Raw genomic sequence first — 24,269 nt, 5'->3', positions numbered from 1 at the left:
GACAAGATTCCACAGACAGAGAGAGGCTTGGGAGATGAGACAGTCATCACACCAAACAGGTTCCATTAAAAAGTCTCTATCTTGTTTGGCTAAGTGATATTGACAGAAAATATTATTGGCCTCCTAAAGTCTCTTCAATCTGATCTCATTTACGAGGCTCTCATGCCATCGGCACTGGAAAACACTTGCTTCCCTTTAAATCTTTTTGGGAATCATTCAGCTCATAGGGATCATTTCTCACTGGTGGCCTAGTGATAAGAAACCGTACTGCAAAGGTATGTGGTTCGAGTCCACCAGCTGCTCCACAGGAGGACGGGTAATCTCCTTCTGTGCAATCAACTGCCTCTGACAATTCACTGGAGGTCTAGCTATTGGTCAGTTCTGACTCAACGGTCTATAACCACCACCACCACCACCACCACAACTATAGACCTTAGTACATGGATTTCTCTCAACCACTAGGCACCGACCATTATCCAGACCCAACCACAGAACCAGATGCAGCCACCGAATCATACAAACCAGGCTCCACCCCAGCCACAGGGCCGGAAGCTGCAACCCCATCATACGTACCATCAGGTGGGTCTGGTCCCTGTCAAGTCGACTTCCTTTCCCTCTCCTCCTCTCTAGAAAGTCTCTTCCTTCATCCCAGGCTGCAAAGTCTGTACGTTGCACACTTTCAGGAGTGAGGAAGACATTATGCTGAGTGAAACACCTCAGTCACGAAAGGACAAATATTGCACAGGATCACTGTGGTAACCACAGGATGTATTGGTGGTGGGTGGGAGCAGGAAAGGAATGGATAGATAGTTAACACTGTCCTGGAATAGGTAAGGGATGGACAAGTTGAAGAGAAAGGATGATCAGACATTATGTGCATTACAATTAACAATCTGGAACAGGTCACGCATTACAACGTGAATTCGGGGAGTGGGGAGGAAAACCTATATGAATGAATGAAAACCAATTTCTCTGTAACTTGCTCCCAAATTACAATAAATTAAAAAAATGAACTCCACTGCTGTTAAGCCATTAAGGCCATCTGATAGCAATACATGAGTAGCGGCACAGCCGGTTTTGACAGATATTGTAGTCCATCTGAGTGTATTCTTTTAACTTTCTGGTTCTCATTGGAAAAGGAGAACATCATTGAACCAATTTCTAAGAATCATTGTGAGAATCAAGTAAGACCAAACCTGTGAAGCACTTTGCTTGGAGCCTATAATGTAGGGAAACGCATGAGCTACTACTATGCAGAGCGCCATCATCACGGCGGTGGTGTCCTCTCGACCACTGGCCAGTGGGTAACTCATTCTCCCATGGCTGTGTCTCCCCAGGTGCCCGGATGGAGGTGAGGCTGGTGAATGGCACGGGGAGGTGCTCAGGCCGAGTGGAGGTCCTGGTTCAGGGCACGTGGGGGACCGTGTGTGATGACCTCTGGGACCTGGCCGAGGCCACCGTCGTGTGCCGCCAGCTGCAGTGTGGCCAGGCCGTGTCGGCCCCCACGGGAGCCCACTTTGGGGCTGGCTCCGGACACATCCTGCTGGATGACATGCAGTGTGTGGGCACTGAGAACCACCTGGGCCAGTGTGTGCACAGGGACCGGGCTGAACTCAACTGTGGACACCTGGAGGATGCTGGGGTCATCTGCTCAGGTAGGTGACCATGTGTCAGCCTTTCTCGTTTAGAAGACTGCTCCTTGTCCTCTTACCACCCTCCATCCCATAAGCCCCCTGACCGTCACCACACACACACACACAGAGCATTATTGCCCAGCCCAGGCCAGGAGAGATGGACTCCGGGCAGGTGACAGGAGTTGTCTGCTCCCTTTCAAAGGTGTTCTCCAGCCGAGCCTCCCTTTCAAAAAAAGGTGCTGAACTGGCTCATAAACAGAACACAGCCTGTTCCATTTGAAAATTCAGACTGGACTTTAATTGAAAAATCTGATTATTTGAGCATAAATGTCCAAATTCTAATCTCTTTTGCAGGGACAGGGGGGGAAATGAGACACAAACTGCAAATCCTTTCATTACTTCCCTGGTGGATTGAAGAGGGGCTTCCCTCGGACTTCGGTGTGGGCTTTCGTGGTCACCACTGTGCCCACTACTCAAATCTCTTATCCACCTTAGGTGATCCTCACTTTTCCTTGTATGACTTCCAGCTGACAGGTCAAGTTTGACAGCCAGTGTTCAAGTTCCTCCAGCTCTAGGCCTGCAGAATTTCCCAAACCAACACCAGACTACTCTCTGCCCATCTTTCGTTCCTGTTGCCCTAGTTGGCTTTCCTCGTAGGATGCCCCCACCTTCATGGGTCACGTCCCACCTGAGCAGGAGCGAGCTCCGTGGGGTTCTCCCAGGCCCATGTTGAGCCGCACCCCCTCCACAAGCCTCCCTCAGCCTCTGACTATCCCAAAAGAGCAGTCATTTCTGCGCCTCTCCTGGGACACTGAGCATTGCAGCCTGGTCTCCAAATGCCAAGAAATGTCAAGGTCTTTGAGAGCAAAGTCTTTGTTCCTTGCTGCTTCCGCTTCCTCCCAGAGCACCTCCCAGGTGCTTCCAGTTCCCAACAGACATCCCTCACTCAAGGCATAATAGCATGAACAACCTCTCTTCACTTTAAGAGGTGCTGATTCCCCGGCCGCTCTGCCTACAGGTAGGACCATAGTTTGTATTTGATGTTGCGGTTTTAGACTTGCCATGATGTAAGCAAGAAATATGATGAGCATTAAAGTCACATCTTGGTCCATTCTCAGCTTCGTTCGTTCACTAACATAATTCATTCAGCCAATATTGATTGAGTGTCCATTCTGTGCCAAATCCTTTGATTGATTGTCCATTCTGTGCCAAATCCTTTGATTGAGTGTCCATTCTGTGCCAAATCCTTTGATTGATTGTCCATTCTGTGCCAAATCCTTATCAAACACTAGAGGTCTATTAATGACCAAAACCTTCCTGACTCTTCTACCATGCTCTTGACATCTAGTGGAGGAGACATGCAGCTTATGGTCACTTTCATTTGGAATGTCAACCAAATGACATTATCTCTCTTGATCTGTTTCCAGTTCGTGGACATAGGCGTACTAGAGAGATTGAATAAAGTCTTTTATGAAATGGTATATGGTACCTGGCAACTGGTGTATACTCACAGAGTAATGGTTCCCTTCACTGGTCACATGCTGACCTAGGCACATGCTGGGGCATGGAAATGGTCGTTAACTACAGGAATCTGACTCTGAGTTAGCTCTTCAACCCAATAAATGGCTCTGGCCCTTAGTTTCCTCCCCATTAGAATAAACATATTAGATCCCATGCTCCCTAAAATTCTGTGCCTTTGACTGTCTCTCAAGAAGGAAAGAAAAACAGATCTGTGACTGGCTGAATTCTTTATATGCTGCTGTTGTTGTCATTGTGTGCTGTCAAGTTGATCGCAACTCCTATGCCACTATGAAAAACAAGAGGTTGGTATTGCAAAATAAAGTGGGTCTTGCATTAGAAACTGAGAAAACTTTTTTTAACTAACATTTTATTATGAAATTTCACAAATATAGAGCAGTGTTTGAAAACTTAGCAGTATACCCCTATGATATATCTATCTATCCATTACTATACTCAGTCATTAATCCATCTTATTTTTTATTAGGGTTCAATAAAAATGCCATTAAATTCAACTATTTGGCGGTCAGGTTTAATGACCTTTGTTAATGATATACAAGTGTAGCTCCTTATTCTAAAAGGTTTCCTCATTTCAGAGTTGATCTTGTCATCCCCATCTTGGATTTTCTATGTGGCCTTTCTTACTTTTGTTTTTTTTTAATGATAGTCGGGTATGTGGGGGAGGGCAGAGATAAAAGAGAAGGTAGCCAGTCAATGACTTCTCACAGAGCAGCTGGGGTCAATCGCCCTTGACCTTTGCGGTCACTAATGGTGGCTGGGACCATGCTCGTTTTCCAACACATCGTACCATGATCTCTCCTGTGGAATATGAAGTCTCTGATGGCAGAATGCTCACTGGAGAAAGAGTCTGTAGTCCTAGAATGAAGCATCTTCTCCAAGTGTTTGGAATGTTCTCTGATGACAGACCTTCCTTCCGCCCAATACCAGCCCTTGAGAATCCACGTCCCACGTCAGCAGAACAGCCTGTGCTTGAACACCCACCGTCTTCTGCATCTCCAGGTGAGGCTGTGTCTGTATGTGACCAATTAACCTCTCTGTATTGTTTTCTGAATGCCTTTATTCACTCAACAATGAAAAGCAATGACAGGTTTATCCTTGGTTGTCTTCTGAGGTGACAGAGGTGAGGGGGCCACAGTACTTGGAAGTCTAGCTCGAGCTTATTCATGTGATGATCTCTGAGTTCCTAGGGAATGAGGTCGAGTTTGTGAGGTCACTTGAAGCTCTGCCTGGGTCACCATGACTTCCATCCCATTCTATTGGAAAAAGTCACAGGCTATACCAACCCAGAGTCGGAGACTAGGAAGATACATTATACTTCTTGATGGGATAAGCTGAGCAGTCATATCGTGAAAAGCAAGTATTTAGGGGAAGGAGTTTCTAAGATTGTTTTTTTAAACAATTCACACAAGTAAGTTGTCCTAAAACAAAATGTTAACAAGGAAGACAGTCTCCTTAGAGCAGATTCACCTGGGAATGAAATGGGGCTCCTTATGAAGCCTCCTTAACGGGGCCAGGCTGAGCTGCTGCTGATGGGGACCTAAATCACCGCTTCTTCTCCTCCTTCCTCAGGAGGCGGGGCCCGGCTGCGGCTGATGGGAGGCCCCGGGCGCTGTGCTGGCCGTGTGGAGCTTCTCTACCAGGGAGTCTGGGGGACCGTGTGCGATGACGCGTGGGATCTGCAGGAAGCAGACGTCGTGTGCAAGCAGCTGGGCTGTGGGTGGGCCATCTCGGCCCCAGGCGAGGCCCGCTTTGGGGAAGGTTCTGGAAAAATCCTCCTGGACAATGTGCACTGTGGGGGCAGTGAGCAGCACCTGGACGAATGCTCCCACATGGGCTGGTTTTCCCACAACTGTGACCACAATGAAGACGCCGGGGTCATCTGCTCAGGTAAACCGCTCCTTTGCTGGGCCGGCCGACCTTGGGCTCTTTCTCGGAGGACACTTTCTAAATTCAGAGTAGAAATAGCTACTGAAAGAGAATCTGTATATCATCTGGTCAGCTGCTCATGGGAGATGTGCTTCTTTCTAACACAGGTGCTGAACACCCGACCCTCACATCACCAGGTAGGAAAGGCAATGCCCACGTCTGCTGTTTATAAAAGCCTTGGTGTGTGTGTGTGTGTGTGTGTGTACATGCATGCGTGTTGGGGGGGGGGTCTTGATAGAAACTGGGTGTGTCCTTCTGTCCACATCCATGGAATGCTGAGATAGGGAAGCACCTGGTGGCCCAGTGGGAGAGCTAGGCGGTACCTTCAGAAGCATCTGGTCCAGCCTCTCCTCTGATCCCACCGTTCTCCACTCAAGAAATAGATTCTTCACGCCTCAGACTTCTGAGCAGCACTTGGTGTGTCAGTTCTGAGCAGCTTGGAGAATGAAGTTTGGGTAAAAAGATGATCAAGGACATTTGCTGCCCTGTGATAAGTGAGGCATGAGCCAGACCCAGGCAAAGTTGTTACTGAACCCAAGGGGTTCTTTCCGTAGTCAATTGCCAATAAGACATACGGATTGTAATATCCATAAGCACTTTATTACAGATCTGTGGAGGACGGTGGGTCTGCCTCAGACTGCCTCCCCAACTGGGAGAGGTCACCAGGCTTTTATTCTAGGGTGAGACACCAACTTACTGAACAATAAACTTTTGTTAGTAAAATAAAAGAATTTCTATATCTGAAAAGAACAGTTCATATTCAAGTACCAGTAATTCAGGAAGGGCACAGTCCCCTTCCTGGTAAACAGGCAGATTAATATACAATTTACATATGACTGGGAAACAGCTTCAAAGAGACCTAGGAGAGATGCGTTTCCTCTCCTGGTAAACAGACAGATTAAACTACTCCACAGGACTAAAGAAAGGAAACAGAATTCTGAGGCTGAGTAACTAGTTTACAGGCTGAAAAAAACTGATGTCAGTTTTATAACTATGTAACTATGGTTTTATAGAGAATTCTGAACTTATCAATACCAGGCCATCAAAGTCAAGGAAATGGATTCTGTTCCTACTCCTTCTTTGCCTTTGCCTTGTTCGTGGTGTAAGAACAAAGGAATTATGGTTCCACCAAGTTTGCATTGCTGGTGACCTTCCCAAAATGCCCAGACTCAATGCTCAGAGTTGTCCATGCCAGTGGCCTCTCTCCCTCCTCAGACCTCCAGACCCCTTTGTCCTCTGCCCAGTCCTCAACCAGTGAGTCCTGAATAAAACTGACTTTGGAAAGCTTGATGAAGTTTATTTAACTCACACTCTGTGCTAAGTTGTTGATGTCAGAAGATGGGAATGGGTTGACCCAGTGAAAGATTCTCCGTGGGTGATGCTGAGACTTGCTGGCGGGAAAGCAAGACAAGATTCACCTCATCTTACTCCTTATTTCTGTGTGAGCGGCACCAAGCCAAACGAGCCAGTGAAACCGGAATCAGCCTCCTATTCTGACCCCTGAGTCACTGGACAGGCTACAGGAAGCAGAATTCCATGTTTTTCGTTTCCTGAAACCCCCAAATTTTTAAAAATCTCATTTGCCTGTGTAACAAGAGAACAATGCACCAGAGTCTACGTCCACCCCTCCAACAGTTACAAATCCCTATACATTCAGGCCTCACTCCCTGACACTGGTTCAGAGGTTCTAGAAGGAGCTGAGCAATGATCGAGGTTCCACAGGGAAGCTGATGTGCAGACAGGGAGCCAGCCAACAGCCCAGATGTCTTTTGTGTGTCTGACAGGTCATACCTCAGCTGCCCTGGTGGGAAAAACACCTACAGGTGAGACTTCTGTGTCTTTGGTTATTCTGGTCATGATTCTATAGTTCAGGCCTTGCAGTAGCTCTTCAAGGACATTGGGTCAAAATACTCTTGCCCTTTCTGGATTATCTCTTTGAGCCAGTGATCTGAGAGAAGGGCTTAATTATGGAGAACAACAAATAGAAGGTTTTAGTTCTATGACTGATCAGTCAAAGGAATCCCAAATGGCCGTGTGGTGCCAGCCTTCTTGGCCTGTCCACAAGGGCACCTGGAGTGAAGGGTGGTCTTGCTGTCACTGACACAGCTGTTTCTCCAGGGTCATCACTTAGAGGACCCCACTGGGATGGGCAGTCTTTCTTTCACCCTTTCTCCTTCTCCAATGATCCCCATTCTCCCTCTCCATCTCATCTACCTTTATTTCTCCTCTCTTGTCTATGTTTTAAACTATCAGAATCACCTTTGAACTTTTTAGCCCTACTTGTCAATAAAGGACTAGAGTAATATTGGTACTCGGAGAGCCTGACTTGTCCTCGTAGGAAAGAGCTACAGTTAGACGGTCAGAGTCAATCTTACCTCCACATAGAGGTTGTGGGTACGGTTCTTGCATAGCCAGGTTATCTGATGGGGGAAAACCATCTGTTTCCATTGGCAAGGATGCCCCTGTTCACGTGGGACCAAATGTTGAACAGGTAGATAGACAGACAAGCAGATGGAGAAACAAGTCAGCAGCTGGGAAGCGGGACAGGTGGGTGCAGAATGTTGTCAGTCTTTGTGGGAATTGATGTGGTTGAATGGAGGCAAATTATTCCCGCTACTAAAATTCCACCAGAGGTGGGTGGGACATCGCCATCTCTATACACAGAGGAGAGGTCCCTCCGTGACTCAGTCTTGACTAGGAGACAATGAGGCAGTGCTTTCTACATTATATATGGTGACCTGATAAAAGTCACAGCTTCGGGACTGACCACTGGACAGTGGCCTGTTGGAAAGGTTCTGGCTGGCGGCAAACGAGGGCTCTTCTGAGCAAGCCCAAAGCCATGGTAGGTTCCAAAAGAGACAAAAGATATCTCAAAATTCACACCTCTTATTCCCTAATTTCCTAGATTTGCCAGGTTTTATACATCTAATGCATCCTAAAAACACATTCACACAATAATTACAGAGGTAATTTTGTTGAGAGAAAGAAAATTTTAAAGTACAAAAGCTTGTGAATTACAAAATAGTAAACTGAATAGGGACAGGAGCTGGAATTCTAAAATATCTTCTTCCTGCATTTAGAAAAATCTCCGTGTGGCGGCCTCATTGCCACCTCCTCTGGATCCATCAGGAATCCCCCAAGGAATGAAATGCATGACAATATAACCTGTGTCTGGGAAATCAAAGCAAATACTTCCGACCACATACTGCTGGCATTTCCGTACTTGAAGTAAGTCTTAGCATGTGGCCCAACTACACTGAGTAGCTAAGAATCCAATAATTTATTCTTCTATTCTCATTAGCAAAATTATTTTAAATAAAGTAACCATTTAGGAATGCATTTTAATTTCTATTTTGTCATTAGCTTCAGAGTCACAAGAAGTTGAAGAATAGCACTTGCAGCCCTTGGTATGCTTCACCTGACTTTCCCCTGTACACATATCACTGTAAGGCAGTATCAAAACCAGGAAGCTAAGGGAGCTCTGGTGGCTTAGTGGCAAAAAGCTGCACTGCAATCCCACAGGTACGCAGTACGAATCCACCAGATGCTCTGCTGGAGAAGGAGGGGCAATCTCCTCCTGTACCAGTCAGATCTGATTTGACAGCACACACACAAAAACTAATAATAAAATAATAATTTAAAAAACCAAACAAACAAAAAACAACAACAGGAAGCTGGCATGAGTACAATATGGAGCTCTGGTGGCCTGGTGGTAAGAAGCTGCCCTGCAATCTTAAAGGCATGCAGTTCAAATCCACCAGCTGCTCTGTGGGAAAAGGATGGGCAATTTACTTCCACATGATTTACTGCTGCCTCTGAAAACCCACTGGAGGGTCAGCTATGAGTTGGTTCAGACTCAGCAGCACAAAACAATACCAACTGTTAGCTTGACTCAGTTTTCACGTGTGTTTATGTGCATGTATCTGTATCTGAGTGCATGTGTCTTTTTATCCTATATACAGATTCATGTTTTGGTCAAACATTCTTCTCAGTGGTCCAGCACTGGTCTGTGCATTGCTGTACAGAGGTAACTCGTGGTGGCTGTGAAGCTGAACACTGTGACACTGATGTGTCAAATGCAAGAAGGGTTACCCATGGTGGACAGTGTTTGGTGGAGCACCCCATTAAAACAAGTTTGGAAGCAGGAGTGGCATCCACTTCTGAAATACCTTGCCTCCGGGAACTCGGTGAAATGATGAAAGTTATACAAATGTTCATGTCTTTTGTTCATAGGGTTGCTATGAGTTAGCTATGACTCGATGGCAGTTAACAACAAATATATATATATAATTCAGTTTTGTGTGTTTTCACACATTTCTCATTAGAATGACACTCACCTTATAAGCTATTAGAATGGAATAGAATAGGCTATGGCCAGTATCCATGCACACACGTTATACCTGTGGGTCAGTCCTGGCCTTCTGACCACTGCTTACACATGTAGATCCCAGTGTTAACCCAGACCTACTGAAATGAAAAACTTACTTACCATTACAGATTGTCAGATTTTGGTGCTCTTTGTAGATATCTAATGTACATGAATTCCCAAGAAAAAGGAAATCCCTTACTACTCTAGAATCTCGGTTAATTAAAATGTGGCTTGAAGTAGATAGCTGTTCGGACTAGGCAGGGAATGATTTTCTGATTCTAGCCTTGGTGGCATCTGGACAAAACCTAGCCACACAGAATAATTCCGGCAGCATCCGATGATCTCCAGGAGTAAGCTGAGCCAAGCTGGGGGTCCCCTTCCTCCTGGGCAGCTGGGGTGCTGTAAGCTTAGAGCTTGCAGCCATGTCCTCCTCATGTGTGGTGGACTACGTGGTGGAACTGACACTATTTGCCTTGGTGTCCTGTGGTCTCTGCTGCACAGAGGCCCCTAATGGACTCTACCTAGTCCTTCGGCTTTTCTCTCTTCTTGTTAATATTCCACCATCTCAAGGCAATGACTCTCAGTGAGACAAAACCATATAGAAAAAGTCCATTCTAGTGTTTGGGTGACCACAGGTTTTCAGTCCCCAGACTCTAGATAAAGAGAAGGGTCTTGTTCACAGCATTGCCCCTCTGAGATCTTCTGATGTGAAGACTAGGAGGCCCCATGAGTGTTTGCTTCCACAGCCTCGACTGTACCAATGAATATTTTGACATCCTGGATGGCCCTCCAATCTCAGGCAAGTCCCTGGGGAAGACCTGTACTGGCTCATACCTCACCTATGAGTCCTCCGCCAGCTCAATGACCCTCGTGTACTTCCGAAGTTTCAACAATATCGGGAAGAACTTCGTCGCTTATTATTACTCTGCACCCAAAGGTATGTCTGATGTTAAAGAGCAGCATCCCCCTGGAGCGTCACTGTCTGCCCAGGTACCAGGTGTGGGGTCAGGTGTGGCTCCAGCACTTACACGGGGGCCACAGGCAGGCAGCTGGACCTCTCCAAGCCTCACATTTCTTCCCTACATAATGGAGATATTAATACAATTTTCTTTCTTAGCTTGTGAGCGCTTTATGAAATGACTCATGATAACACAGGAGTGATACATCATGAATTTTCAATAACTTAGAGCTTCAAAATTAGCTGTCCAATTTCATGTAAATAATTCATCACAACCAGACCATTAGGAAGGCGAAGGTGCTTCCGAAGATATTCTATGTTAATACAGTTGTGACTCATAGCCATCAAGTTGATCTCTATTCATGATGACATAATGTTATGTAGTAATAGAATATGGTAGTTATGCAGTGATGTAGTCATCTTTCATTTTGTGATCTGATGTAGTCACTCTTCATTTTTTGCGTAATACTTATTTTTACATAACAGTCTGGCCTTTGGAACTCAATCCTGTTGGTGTTAGACACATTGCTGTGGTTGTGTGCCATCGAGTCAGAACTGACTTACAGCTAACCTGCCAGTGGGTTTCCAGAGGCAGTAAATCTCATGGAAGGAGATTGCCCACCCTCCTCCCACAGAGCAGTTTGAGGATTTGAATCACCACTAGGCCCATAAAGGTCAATGCCAGGTGGGCTACCCACTGAGTAGCTGTTCTATGCCAAGCAGCAACTCCCAAGTATTAATTCATTTAATCTTCATGCAAGCCCATGGTTCTTCCCCTTTTACAGATGAGAAAATTGAGCCTAAGAGGCTCAGCTGTTGTCCCAAGATCACCCAGCAATACTTCCTGCACTAAACAAAATGAGGCAGAGTTTATGAAAGTCTAAATGACTAGCACCCACTTAGTACAAGATGCAGCCCAAAGCACCTGCCTGTACTTCTAACAAGCACCGGGATGAAGCTTATTCCAATTCAGTTTGGCAAAAAATATAAACTTCAGGGGCCATGCTTCCTCTCACCGCGTGGGCGGGGAGGAGGAAACCATGCGTGACATTAAACAAGGACTGACTGCGGGTTCTTTGTTTTTGCAGAGTCTCTTCCACACACTCCACATCTAATCAGTGAGTCCTTCTCCTGCTTAATCTTTATCGTGGTTCCATGCTTCCATCCTCCTCTGTCTCCATGCCTCCTGTTCTCACTGCCCTGTTTTTGTCCCGTCTGTTTCCCGATGTCCTGTGTAAATGTCTCAGAGAGGAAGGATTCGAATAGATTTGCATGTTTCTTCCCAGTGCTTTGGATCAGTTTGAAAAGGTTCCGTTATGATCACACATGTTCCATAGCAACCCAACCTCTTCCACATCGGGTTTTAACCCAAGCAGGAAGCAGACAGGGGTGCCCGACTCTGAGGTGGGAGCAGCTGCACCAATTTGACTGCGTGGTGGCCACTTTGAGCAGGACTCTCACTTTCTCTCCTCTCTGTTTCATGGTCATCGAGTCAGAATTGACGTGGCTGAGCCTCCAGCAGGTTTTCAGAGGCTGTAAATGGCACAGGAGGAGATTACCCTTCGTTCTCCCAAGTTGCTGCTAGAGGATTCGAACTGGTGGAGAGGTGCCACCTTTGGGTTAATGGCACAAGTTCCTGTACCACCAGAGGGACTGTACCACCAGAGCCCCTTTTGGTCAAAATTCTATTGACAAGGGATTTATGCAATGAATGTCCTCCACTGGCTCTAACTTAACCATTTAGCTCAGGTTCGAAGCCCCAGTGGGAAAGTATAACGACATTGGAGAGCCCAGTCACACTGGAACCACATTACATATCAACAATTGGACCACTGCGTATTCTTAATTGTGGTTTTAGTCCTAAGTCCATTTTCTTATCAGAGACAATGAGACTTTCCTTGTTAGAATACCCTCTTTTTAAAGAAAGTCAGTGTAGTCAAAGTACACAGGAGAAATAGCTACTGCATTTTCTCAGGACAATGACTGGAAATGTTTGCATGTATAACACAGAGAGGACTGTTTCTAGTGCCTGGGTAGCAGTGAATGCCATCCCTGTTGGAAGCTCATGTGAAAATAGTCAATTAGTTGATTAAATGATAATCACATGAGAAGAATGAATCAGTTATGATTTTGATGCTTCGTGGGGATAATCTTAGCTGCTGTCTTCATTTACGCAGATCCCCACTTGTTGTTAAAGATTTTCTTCTTGTATCCACAGCCATCCCAACAGTGACACCTGAGACGGTCACAGCAAGGCCAGGTAAGCCTGGGACACAGCCTTGTTTACCAGCCATACTTCTTTTTTCTTGGCACTTACACCTGCTTCATGAGCAGAAGCTGGACAAACTAGAAGTGGTTTTCCAATGGATGCTCCCAAGACTTTAGGACCCCTGGAACACACTGGCATCTTTTTGGTTTGGGCACTGCAGGATTAGCAAAATTCGCTTTTCTGTGCCTTTCATGGTCCACAAACCTGGGGAGCCTTCAAAGTGCCCCCTAGTGAGATTCTTGGCTTCTTTTATATGAGTTTAACTCACTCCAGTTTCGCCTCATGCAGCACTAGCAGGCATTTTCAAAGTGAACAGAGTGCCAGAAGTCAGTTGGGGAAGAGCAGAGAAACTCAGGGTCAGGATACTTGAGTGTAAAACTATTACCTACCAGTTGTGAGATTTGGGATGAATTATTCTGCGTCTCCACTCTTCAGTGCGTGGTAGATAATACTGGTATGTTGATATTCCCCAGCTTGTTTTCAGGTATTTTACATTTGAGGATATGCACATATGCACACACACTTTCATAGTGTTACAAATCACTGTAAGCTTTATTGATGATGCTTTTTCTGCACATAGCCAAAGCAAATTGGCACATGCCTCTGGCAAAGTAGACACTTAGTTAAAGAGCTTCGTTCAAGAAATTGTTTATGCTAAATACCCTTTTGACAATCATAATGCTGTGTCTCTTAAAGAAGTAGAGCCCTCGTGCTCCTTAGGCAAAGATGGTGAACTATCATCTCACAGATGACCATGTGGATGTCTTATCAGGACAGGGCAGTCCTTAGAGGAGGACATCAAGTTCAGAAAGGTCAGTGAAGATGAGGAAGGCCCCCAAAGTCTGACACAGTGAGCATATCAGTGGGCTTAAGCACCACGGAGAGAGTGAGGACAGCTCAAGATAGGCAGGGTCTGACCTGTTGTACAGGACCTGTTGTACACAGTGTCGCTGTAATTTGGAATTGACTAGACAGCTTGTAAAACAGCAGCAACAATGACGTGTCAGGTCCACTTAAGAGCTGGGCTAACAGCTGCCTCTTTTACGGGGTCCTCCCTCCCTAATGATGGTAGTGGGAGGCTGAGGTAAGCCACCTCACGGGGAGTAAGTGCTGCCCCTGGAGGACAACTACTACCAGGGTTCTGTCCCCAGGAAACGGCCCAGAGCTGCGCCTGGTGGGTGGCTCGGGTCGCTGTTCGGGCCGAGTGGAGGTTCTCCATCAAGGGGCCTGGGGCACCGTGTGTGACGACCTGTGGGACCTGAATGAGGCAGAAGTTGTGTGCCGTCAGCTGGAGTGTGGTCGGGCCATGTCCGCCCTTGGGAAGGCTCACTTCGGACCAGGCTCTGGGGACATCTTCCTGGACAACCTGCAGTGTGCCGGCGTGGAACGCTATCTGGGTCAGTGTGCCCACTCGGGCTGGTCAGAACACAACTGTGGTCACCATGAGGACGCTGGTGTCATCTGCTCAGGTAACCTCCCCTCTCAGAGAGTCACCTCCAATCCATAACACTTTAAGACCAACTTCTAGTGTCCACAATCAGCCAGGAGTGGACAAGATCCTCAAACATGTTGTTGTAATTAGGTACCATCAAGTAGGGCCCATTCATAGTGGTCCTATGTGCATCAGAAAGGCACACTGTCAGGTCCCCACCATCCTCTCAGCCGTTGCTACGTGTGAGCCCCTTATTGCAGCCACTCTATCAGTCCCTCTCATTAAGGGTTTTTCTCTTCTTCATTTACTCTCAAACTTACCAAGCATCATGTCCTTTCCCAGGGATTAATCTTTCCCGATACATGTCCAAAATGCTTCAGGGCTGTCTTCTCTCTCCATACCTGTTCAGTCTGTATGCTGAGCAAATCATTTGAGAAGCTAGACTCTCTGGAGAGGAATGTGGCATCAGGATCAGAGGGACACTCTGAAACTGAGCTATGCAGATGTCACAACCATGCTTGATGAAAGTGAGGAGGACTTGAAGTACTTGTTGCAGAATATCAAAGAATACAGCCTTCAATCTCAATGTCAAGAAAACATGGACTTTTTACCAGTGGACTAATAGGCAACATCATGATAGATGGAGAAAAGATTGAAAGTGTCAACAACTTAATCTTACTTGGATCCCCAATAATGCCCTTGGTACCAGAAGCCAAGTCTGCAATTAGTAACCGCTCCAAATTATTAAGGAGTGATGATGTCAATAAAGTGTGTCTGATTCAGGCCATGGTCTTCCTGATCACTTGCAATGCATCTGAGAGCTGTAAAAGCTGAGAAAGATGACAGAAAGTTGATACCTTTGACTGTGGTGTTGAAGAAGAGTACTAAACATCCCTTGGACAGCCAAAAGAACAAACAATCCACCAGATGCTCTGCCGGGTAAGGAGGGACAATCTCCTCCTGTACCAGTCAGATCTGATTTGATGGTACACGCACACAAAAATAATAAAATAAAAGAAAAAGAAAAAGAACAAACAAATATGTCTTGGAGAGGGTGCAGCCAGAGTGACTTTGGAGGCAAAGAGGATGAGGCTTTGCCTCACATACTTTGGGCATGTTGCTAGGAGGGGCTGTTCCTTAGAGAGGAACATGATACTTGGAAAACTAGAAGGTCAGTGAACGAGAGGAAGACCCTCAACCAGAAGGATTGACATGGTGACTGCTGCAATGGGCTGTAATATGTCAGGGAGTGTGAGGATGGCATGAGATAGTACAGGGTTCAGATCTGTTGCTCATACGGTTACATGCAACTCAACAGCAACTAACAACAACAATATGTCCAAAGTGCATGAGAGAAATTCTCACCATCTCATCTTCTAAGGAACATTTTCTGTACACTCTTCCAAGACGGAGATTTGTTCATTCTCCTGGGGGCCCAGGGTTAATCCTGCTTCTGCACATTCTCCCAGTGCTGTGTTATTTAACATCTCATGACCCATGAGACATCTATCGCGCACCAACATTTGTGCCTGTCAAGCTTCCTGGGTTGCTACTGTCTCACTTACCCTGTACACTACCACCTGCCAGGGACTGTATAATTGCATGAACTTGAAGTAACAGTCTTCGCTTCACCAATTCTACCGCCAAAGTCTACTTCGGACATATGTATACAAAATAGTTGTATCAAAATACAAATTCCCTCAAAAAAGTTTTCTCCCTTGATTTCCTTACTAAAAATTTATGGCACCAATAAATTCAAAGCAGAAAACAAGTCATGAAAGTGGTTAAAAGAAGCAATTTTGTCTTAATGTCACATTAACGGGCTCTTAAGGAATGCCATTAAAACCTGCATCTTCAGTTACTAATATTAGGATTTCGCAGAAGTACTGACATATGTGTCCTCTACCCACAGATGCTGAAGAATCGCTCTTAGGCAGTCCAGGTAGGTGACACTTTTGTGTGTGGGAGACTGGACTCGTTCAACATCAGCTGTCCGCATGCTGCCTAGAACCATTTATCCTCCTGGCTCTAAGTTCACTGCCATCTGCACTACAGTTTCTCCCATTACCGAGATGCTGTTAACAATGTCCTCTTTAGGATTATAGTTTCCATTTTTTACAGATGATGGTTATGTTATGGGGGGGTTTCCCATGTCCACATTTTTTTTAATCTCAGCCCATAAACACTCCTAGTCTCAGACAACAGAGGGGAAATCTCTCTGAATCAGAACCGACTCACCCACACTGGAGTTTTTCTGGAGGTGTTACGTGTGCTGGTCCCTCCGGCTCCACTCACCTCTGACCAGCTTTCCCCCAGTATGTTTAGAGGTTCTTCCCCACATTCCTGTCCCATCAACCCCTCCCCAGCATCCTGGTCTTCACTGTACATCTCACAGAGTGGAAGAGTGTGTTATGTTAGTGTCTGTATTTGTCTAATAGACTCTAAGCTCCACAAAGAGTCCATGGCTGAGGATTCAAGTCCATCCAGAAGTGCCTTTTAAAAAACCTCAGCCATTGTACAGTGGAGTGGACTTGGGAGGAGAGATTTCATAACAATAAAAGAAGTTTTTCTTTTACTTTTCAAGGAGAAGAGTGAATGGGGGGGGTAGAGGGTGGGCAGGGAGAAAAGTGCAATGAAACTTTGAGTCTCTGTAAACATTCATTAAAATTAATAAAAATTTTTAAAAAACCACCTCAGCCATTAAGAAGTCTGGGGAGCACAGTTCTACACACACACACACACACACTCACACTCACTCACACACTTGGGGTCATGAGGAGTCGGGATCAGCTCAACAGCAACGGGCCAAGATTCACTAAAGGCAAGAATTTTATCTCTCTATTCCTGCCTTAAAGTCCATCGTACTATTGTGCATGTAATACTATTTATGTTTTCATTTTTTATTAATTTTAATGAAAGTTTACAGAGACTTTGGGTTTCCATTCATTCATTGTTGCACTTTTCTCCCTGCCCAACCTCCCCTCAGTTCACTCTTCTCTTTGAAAAGTAAAAGAAAAATTATTTCATTGTCATACAATCCCTCCCCGCAAGTCCACTCCACTATGTGGCCTTTGTTTTGAAAAGTAAAAGAAAAATATAATACTATTTGAATACAGCTACATTAACTGAAGTCAGCATATCCTGCTACTCATAAACGCACGCCTGGGGGCTGTAATGAGCAAGCCCCAGGGCCCAAGGCCAGTGCTTAGCTGCACTGCAAACCCAAAGGCACATAGTTCGAGTCCACTAGCAGCTCCATGGGGGAAAGGTTGACAATCTCCTCCTGTGCAATTAACTGCCTCTGAAAACCACTCCAGTGTGAGCTGGGTGTCAGTTCCGACTCTGGTACACAACAACAACAACAACAACCACTCCCTCTTAGCTGTGTCCTCCTCTGAGGCTCTGTGTTAGCAGCCCCAGGCGAGAGCCTTCAGCAACTCAGCGATCACATCTCTGTCCACAGGGGACTGGCCAGAGCTGCGGCTGGTGGGTGGCTCCGGGCGGTGCTCAGGCCGTGTGGAGCTCCTCTACCAAGGGACCTGGGGGACCGTGTGTGACGACTTGTGGGATTTGCGTGAGGCCGAGGTTGTGTGTCGACAACTCGGGTGTGGGCAGGCCATCTCTGCACCCACGGAGGCTCACTTCGGCCCAGGCTCAGGGACCATCTTCCTGGACAATGTCCAGTGCTCAGGGATGGAGCGCTTCCTGGGTCAGTGCTCCCACTTGGGCTGGTTGGAGCACAACTGTGGCCACCACGAGGACGCCGGGGTCTTCTGCTCAGGTACCCTCCCTTCTCAGGCCAGCTCCTGGTCCTGCAATTGAAGATGTTTGTACCCCTGCCTCTAAATGACCTTTCACCCACCTTCCACTTGCTCTTTCTTGCATGCTGATGCCCAAGCTTCCCTTCTGATCTGGCCGTTGCCCCAGGGTTGAACCAGGGAGGTCTCCATTTGACCTGGGGTGTTACCAGTACAGTACAGTACAGTCGGCCCCACATTAGAGACTGTGATGGTTTGGAAAAGTGTTCAGGAGTGCATTTTAACAAGAAGTCCAGATGAACTGTAAAAGAAGGACCGAGTGTGATTTAGGCCTGGACGCCATGGGGAGAGTGGACCCAGCTGTTATGCCTCAACCCTAGGCTAAGAGCCCTGTCCCCAGGAGGCTGGAGCTGCCCAGTGGGTAGTCACTGGGCCCCTTGCCCTTCACTTCCACTCAGACCCTTGCCATCCCAGCTTCCCCATCCTTGGGAATCATGAAGAGTGTGACACATGATCTTTCTTTATGCCTTCAGATGCTGAAGACCTGCCTCCGCCCACATCGCCAGGTATGTCTCCTTTTTTTTTTTTTTAGGTCCAAGTAATGTCGTAATTATGATAAGGATGATAACAGTAAGTATAAATGCTAAGAAGTGGGCACTTCTCTGAGCCCTTCCTACATTTAACGAAAAATATCCCCACAATAACCCCTTGAAATGGGGGTTTCTATTATTCCCATTTCCCAGATCGGTAAACTGATACTTATAAAGTTAGCCTGATTCCTAGAGCTAGTCAGTTTTGTTGGATCCCATCTGCCAGTGCTTTAAAACCCCTGCTCCCACTGTCTTCCCATTTTATTTGCCCACCTACTCAGTGGTCCAAGCTACACAAAGACAGATGAAAGGAGAGAAAAGGTGGGAAGGCATTTTGCTCAGATTATTACAAATCCTCTGGAGAAAACTACCAAAAAATTGCATTTTGCATTTTGCACAAGAAAAATTTGAGATTCAGAAACTTTCTCCAGACCATCAATAAGTAAATAATAAGACCATGTCTATGCACCATCAGTGTGGTTCCAAGCACATACTCTTTGGAAGCCTATGCTTTTTCCTGTTATATAAGATGTGTTAATTTAATTATAGAAAGATATTTATCTGTAATACAAGCCACCAAAGGTTTTTTGTTACAATTGTTAGAAAAACGCAACCAGCAGATGTCACACAAATCCTGAAATGATGCTAGAGCTGTCCGTCATCTTATCCCATCCATCCGAGCTCCACGGGCAAGCCAGTGTTGCCAGAGACAGGAAGTGGGAGCTGCCACTCTAAGCAATGTGGCTTCTGCAGTATTGATTGGTTAAAGCTGTCACAGGACCCAGGCTGATTCAAAGACTCAAGTCAAAGCCTGTGGACTTCTATCAGTCACAAGACTATTGGGAGGACTCACCCTGCCTTTTCAGACATTACACTAACTTGTAGCTGAAACAATATTTTCCCTTGAACAGCATCATCTTCTTCCTTTTTCCCTTCTAGGTCTTTCTCCAGCACCTCAGGACCATAGACCAGGTAGTTATTCGTTTCTAATTAGGACGGGAACTCCATTCTGAGAGAACCATCGTGGTAGGTGCTAGGTCTGTACTCAGGACCCTCCCTGTTGGTTCTGTGATGGCCACTCCACTGAGGAAGCCAGGCAGTCAGCGCTCTGGGCTGAAGAAGCCCCTTGACCTTCACCTTACTGAGGGTGTTGCCCTGGTACTTCTGTCACTCTACAAACACTGACTTTTTCAACCAGAGAAGCAGAGAAGGAGAAATATGGATTTATCAGTTAGAGTTGGTAAAAGGGTGGCAGAGACTGACGAGACCGTGACTCAGTTCAGCCTGGTCCGGGGCTCCGCCTGCTTGGCTGGGGTACAGACTCAGAGGCACCTGCAGCAGGAACAGTCCATTATTGGCTGCTGCTGGGAGACCCTTCCGAAAGCCCTCTTTCCTGGGATTCCAGTGTCAGTGTGACCTAGCCACCGTTACTGTAACCTGCAGATGGAACCAGGGATACAGCTAGAGGATGGCTGGATGCATCCTCGCTCCTCTAAACTCCATCAGTTTAGACGGTGTTGCCCACCAAGACCAGCCGCTCCCAGATCCACCAGGCTGATGGGTGTGGGCTTGTCATCACAGACAGACTTTGGGGATGCTGTGGGTTCAGTTTCAGAGCACTGCAGGAAAATGAATGTCACAGTCATGTGAGTCACACAATCTTTTTTTGGTTTCTCAGTGCCTCGAAAACCTGTGTTTACACTCTATTGTAGTCTGTTCAGTGTGAAAAGCATAGAGGAAAGGCTTGAAATATTGTGAGAATTACCGAAATGGACTTCAGAGAGATGAAGTAACCACTTGCTGTTAGGAAAACAATGCCAACCGATTTATCCAGTGCAAGGTTGCCACAGACATTCAGTGTGTAGAAAAGCAAAGCACAGTATAGGGAGACCTGCCTGCGCTGGGACCTGGCGCCTCCTTTCACACGCTTTCCCTGTTGTTTCAGGGGGAAGTAGCCCTTGTGGAGGGGTCATTTCTAGCCTCTCTGGCTCATTTGCTAGCCCGCAGTATCCAGAGAGCTACCCAACAGACATCCAATGTGTTTGGGAAATCCATGTGGATCAAAAATTCCGCATAGAACTCATGATTCCAAGTTTGAGGTAAGAAAAGGACTTTTTTTGTCGGAGTCTATCTGGAACAAGTCTATTGGCTAGTGATATTAGAATAAAGATCAATCTTTCCATGAAAACTTTGTTAAGGCAAGTTAACTATCCAGATTGAGACATGGATGAACTTTAGAACATTATGTAATCAGTCACTTCCAGGCTGAAAAAATTCAGTAGTTGGGGATATTTTCCCCCCTAAACACATCTGATTTAACCTTATTTTGGTAAATTTTTCCCCCTTTCTAAACAAACGCCCTCCTTACTGGTTTTGTTTACCCTTGTTACCCGCTTCTGTTCCCTGCAGACTGGAGGACATCCTCGGGTGTCCCTATGACTGGGTTGAAATCTTCGATGGCCCCAGGATCCCCTCGCTCTCCATGGGGAAGTTCTGTGCCCCCGTTGCTGTCATCTTTTTCTCCTCTGCAGACATCATGACTGTGGTGTTCCGAAGTGACTCTATGATAACCAATGTGGGCTTTTACGCTCTGTTCAATGCCATTCCACAGAACGAAAAGGACTCAGGTAGGAAGATTCAAGGAGGTTTCCAATCTTTGAAAGACAACGTAGTTCTAGTTTGAGTGGCTCACAATTAGCAGAGGCTGAGATGGGTTTTTCAAACACACACACACACACACACACACACACACACACACAAGAAGTGATATTGGGTAGTGAAAAAGGTTGCAGATGAGAAGTTGAGTGACGAAGTTGAGAGTTCTGGCATGGAGTAAACACATCTGTGCATTGGATAGAGATTCAAGGCCCCAAATCAGCAGATCTGGCAGAAGGCTACTGGCTCATGAGATTTCAGGAGCTGACAAATCTCAAAACCTGTCAGTCAAGGTCAAGCAGTCGGCTGCTGGCTCACGACCAAGATCAGGAGTCAGAGGATGATGAATCAGACCAAGAGTGAGAGCAAGTCAAGTTTGCTTGAACATCCGTGTCTGTTGGGTGCAGGCCAGACGCCCCAGGGGAACGCCCCCCTCCTTGCAACTGATTGGCTGCTCACATCAGATCTCAAAATGATTAGTTGCATCACTTCTCCTAAAACACTGAAATCATAGCTTAGCCAAGTTGACACTTAACCCTAACTATCACACTCCTCAAACCCAAAAATAAACCTCTGCTCTATACAGAAGATGGACCAGCTCTGCGGCTGGTGGGCGGCTCAGGTCGGTGCTCAGGACGCCTGGAGGTGCTCCACCAAGGGACCTGGGGGACTGTATGCGACGACCTGTGGGACCTGAATGAAGCCCAGGTCGTGTGCCGACAGCTCGGGTGTGGACAGGCCGTCGCTGCCCCAGGGAAAGCTCACTTCGGCCCAGGGTCTGGAGACATCCTCTTGGACAACATTCAGTGTTCAGGAAGTGAGAGCCACCTTGGCCAGTGCCCCAGCTCAGGCTGGGCAGACCACAACTGTGGCCACCACGAGGACGCTGGTGTCATCTGCTCAGGTAGCCCCTTCTCGTTCCGTAAGATCCTGATAGTCCAGCCTCTGGTGTCTTAGTGATGGAGACAGTGCAGAGGACAGGATACCGCAAACAAGGGAAGCTGCCTGGTCCGTGAATGTGCCCTCAGCCAAGCAGGCAGATAATATCAAAAGCCTCACTCTGCCCTGAGCGTGAGTGCATCAGGGCCACTCATTGGCTGTGTGTTCTCTGTACCTCTCTGAGCTCTGGGATACACAGTCTTGTTAATTTGACTAAAAGCTGACCACTCAAACTTGCCTTCTCTAGAAAGCCACCATCCCTCTGTCCTCACTGAATTCAATCTTGATTTTTCTAATATCTTATTTCTTTTTCCTACATGCAGATGCTGGAGACTGGTCTCAAGACATGACCCCCACACCTTCAGGTAGGTCTGACACTGAGCCCCGACAGTGCAAGGCTCCAAAGTCAGAAATTCTCACATACATGATCCGTTTGTTCCAAGTCTCCTTCCCACTAAACCTTTGGTGTAAAACTCAAATAAACATGAACATTTCAATAAGCAGACTTCCCACATCTGCCCTTTCCAAGACCTTGCTCTGTGTTGGAGAGTATAGATACATAAGAATAGAGCAATACACTCTATAGGGAAAGTAACTCAAACAGGCACTTGGAAAAAAGGGGAAAGAGACTTCAATGCTGGTGGCTAGAGCTTCCAGCTGAGGTCAGTCCTACTTCCCTGGAACGCTGTGTCCACAATCTTCCCAATCCCTGCTTTTAGCTTCTGGTGTTTGCTTTTCTGGACTTCAGCGCTCGGCTGGTTTCCACAGACATGGCGACATACATGGTCATAAACCTGTGATACCACAGTGGCTAATTCCTACTGATTAATCTCAGCACAGTCCTTGACGTAAGGTCCCCTAGCATCTAGGAGGCTACAAGACACACAGCTGAATGTTAATGGAGATTTCCCCGTGAATCCACTGAATCTGAGGGAGAAGAGCCACCTGGATAAAGGAGGGGGAGTGAGCATTGGCTCCACAGTGCGTCAAAGACCCAGAGCAGGGACCGAGCCCCGCATCGGTGCGTAGGTGTGAGGTGATTCATGGCAGCCTGCTCCCTCCTGACTTTCTTTAACACTCTTTCTGCAGTTCCCATTCCTCAAGCTCCGATGCCTCAAGGTACTAAGTCTCTTTTATTGGACGTTTACCAGGTAGAGTATGAAACGGAGGGCAATCACTTTGATAATTCATAAACACAGAGTGGACTTCTGTCTGTGCTGGACGTCATGAGCGGAGGGATGGACGGGATGGAGCCCTCACCATGGGTGAATTCTCACCATTTGAACTGAGCTGGCTCTCTCCAGTGGAACTGCACGGCAGGAGACTGAGGAGAACAATATTGACATAGAAGCCAGATGTCCCATCAGTCGAAGATTCCTGCCCAATCCCATTTCCAGTCATACATCTTCCCTCCTCCCGCAATTCTTCTCCAGGGTCTGGTAGTTCATACCATCCAAGCCAAAACTATGTCTAATACCTGCACGATCCCTTCTCATTGTGCGATTCTGAACAGTTGAAGCTGTTGAAATTCTGGGGTCTCCATCTGGAAGAATACAAGTTGTTTGTCCGATGAAGTCTCTCATCTGCTCTTACAGGAGGAAGTAACTCTTGTGGCGGAGTCCTTTCAAGCCTCTCAGGCTCGTTCTCCAGTCCCTGGTACCCTGCCAACTACCCCACAGATGTGGAGTGTGTCTGGGTCATCCACGTGGCCGAGACATTCCACATAGAACTGATTATCCCAAAGCTGAAGTAAGCAGCTTTGCTCTTTTCTACTTGAAAGGCTAACTTAGAATTTAATTCATGATTTCTCAAAGAGAAGGGTTTTCTGTGGGGCAACTCTTTTTCAATACCAAGCAGACATTGATCTGCTCATCCAAGCTTCTTGTTGTTAGCTGCAATTGAGTCTTTCCACAGCTCATGGCAACCCCAAGCACAGTGGGATTGGCTCATTGTGACCCTGGGTTTCCATTTCCATTGATTGTTGTTTGGACGTAGATTGCCAGGTATTTATCCATGACGGTTTTTTTAGTCTGGAAACCCCACCAGAACTACCTCCACCAACAGTGGCTGCTCTCGCAGTGCATTGGCCAGGAATCCAACTGTTTTCATGAATGTTGTTGTTGTTAACTGCCATCGAGCAGACTCCTCTAGCAGATTCCCAGAGGCTGTAAATCACACAGGAGATTACTCATATTTCTCC

The 24,269-nt window shown here is 46.5% G+C and overlaps 1 protein-coding gene across 1 annotated transcript in view; it reads left to right on the top strand.

Annotated features, from left to right (window-relative positions):
- LOC102852005 (deleted in malignant brain tumors 1 protein-like) overlaps positions 1–24,269 on the top strand; it is a 91,180-nt gene that overhangs the window by 27,197 nt on the left and 39,714 nt on the right. The window contains exons 7-17 of the mRNA XM_006880143.1: positions 1,338–1,655; positions 4,743–5,060; positions 6,344–6,353; positions 10,215–10,405; positions 13,847–14,164; positions 17,591–17,908; positions 18,671–18,682; positions 19,847–19,881; positions 20,085–20,104; positions 21,715–22,052; positions 23,665–23,818. Coding sequence (XP_006880205.1) covers positions 1,338–1,655; positions 4,743–5,060; positions 6,344–6,353; positions 10,215–10,405; positions 13,847–14,164; positions 17,591–17,908; positions 18,671–18,682; positions 19,847–19,881; positions 20,085–20,104; positions 21,715–22,052; positions 23,665–23,818 — 2,032 coding nt within the window. The remainder of the gene's footprint in view (positions 1–1,337; positions 1,656–4,742; positions 5,061–6,343; positions 6,354–10,214; positions 10,406–13,846; positions 14,165–17,590; positions 17,909–18,670; positions 18,683–19,846; positions 19,882–20,084; positions 20,105–21,714; positions 22,053–23,664; positions 23,819–24,269) is intronic.

The sequence above is a fragment of the Elephantulus edwardii genome, unplaced genomic scaffold (genome assembly GCF_000299155.1).
Source record: "Elephantulus edwardii isolate Elephantulus edwardi_28Jun2011 unplaced genomic scaffold, EleEdw1.0 scaffold00006, whole genome shotgun sequence".
Taxonomy (NCBI): domain Eukaryota; kingdom Metazoa; phylum Chordata; class Mammalia; order Macroscelidea; family Macroscelididae; genus Elephantulus; species Elephantulus edwardii.
Note: the sequence above shows the minus strand (reverse complement) of the source record. Positions and strands in the feature narration are given on the sequence as shown.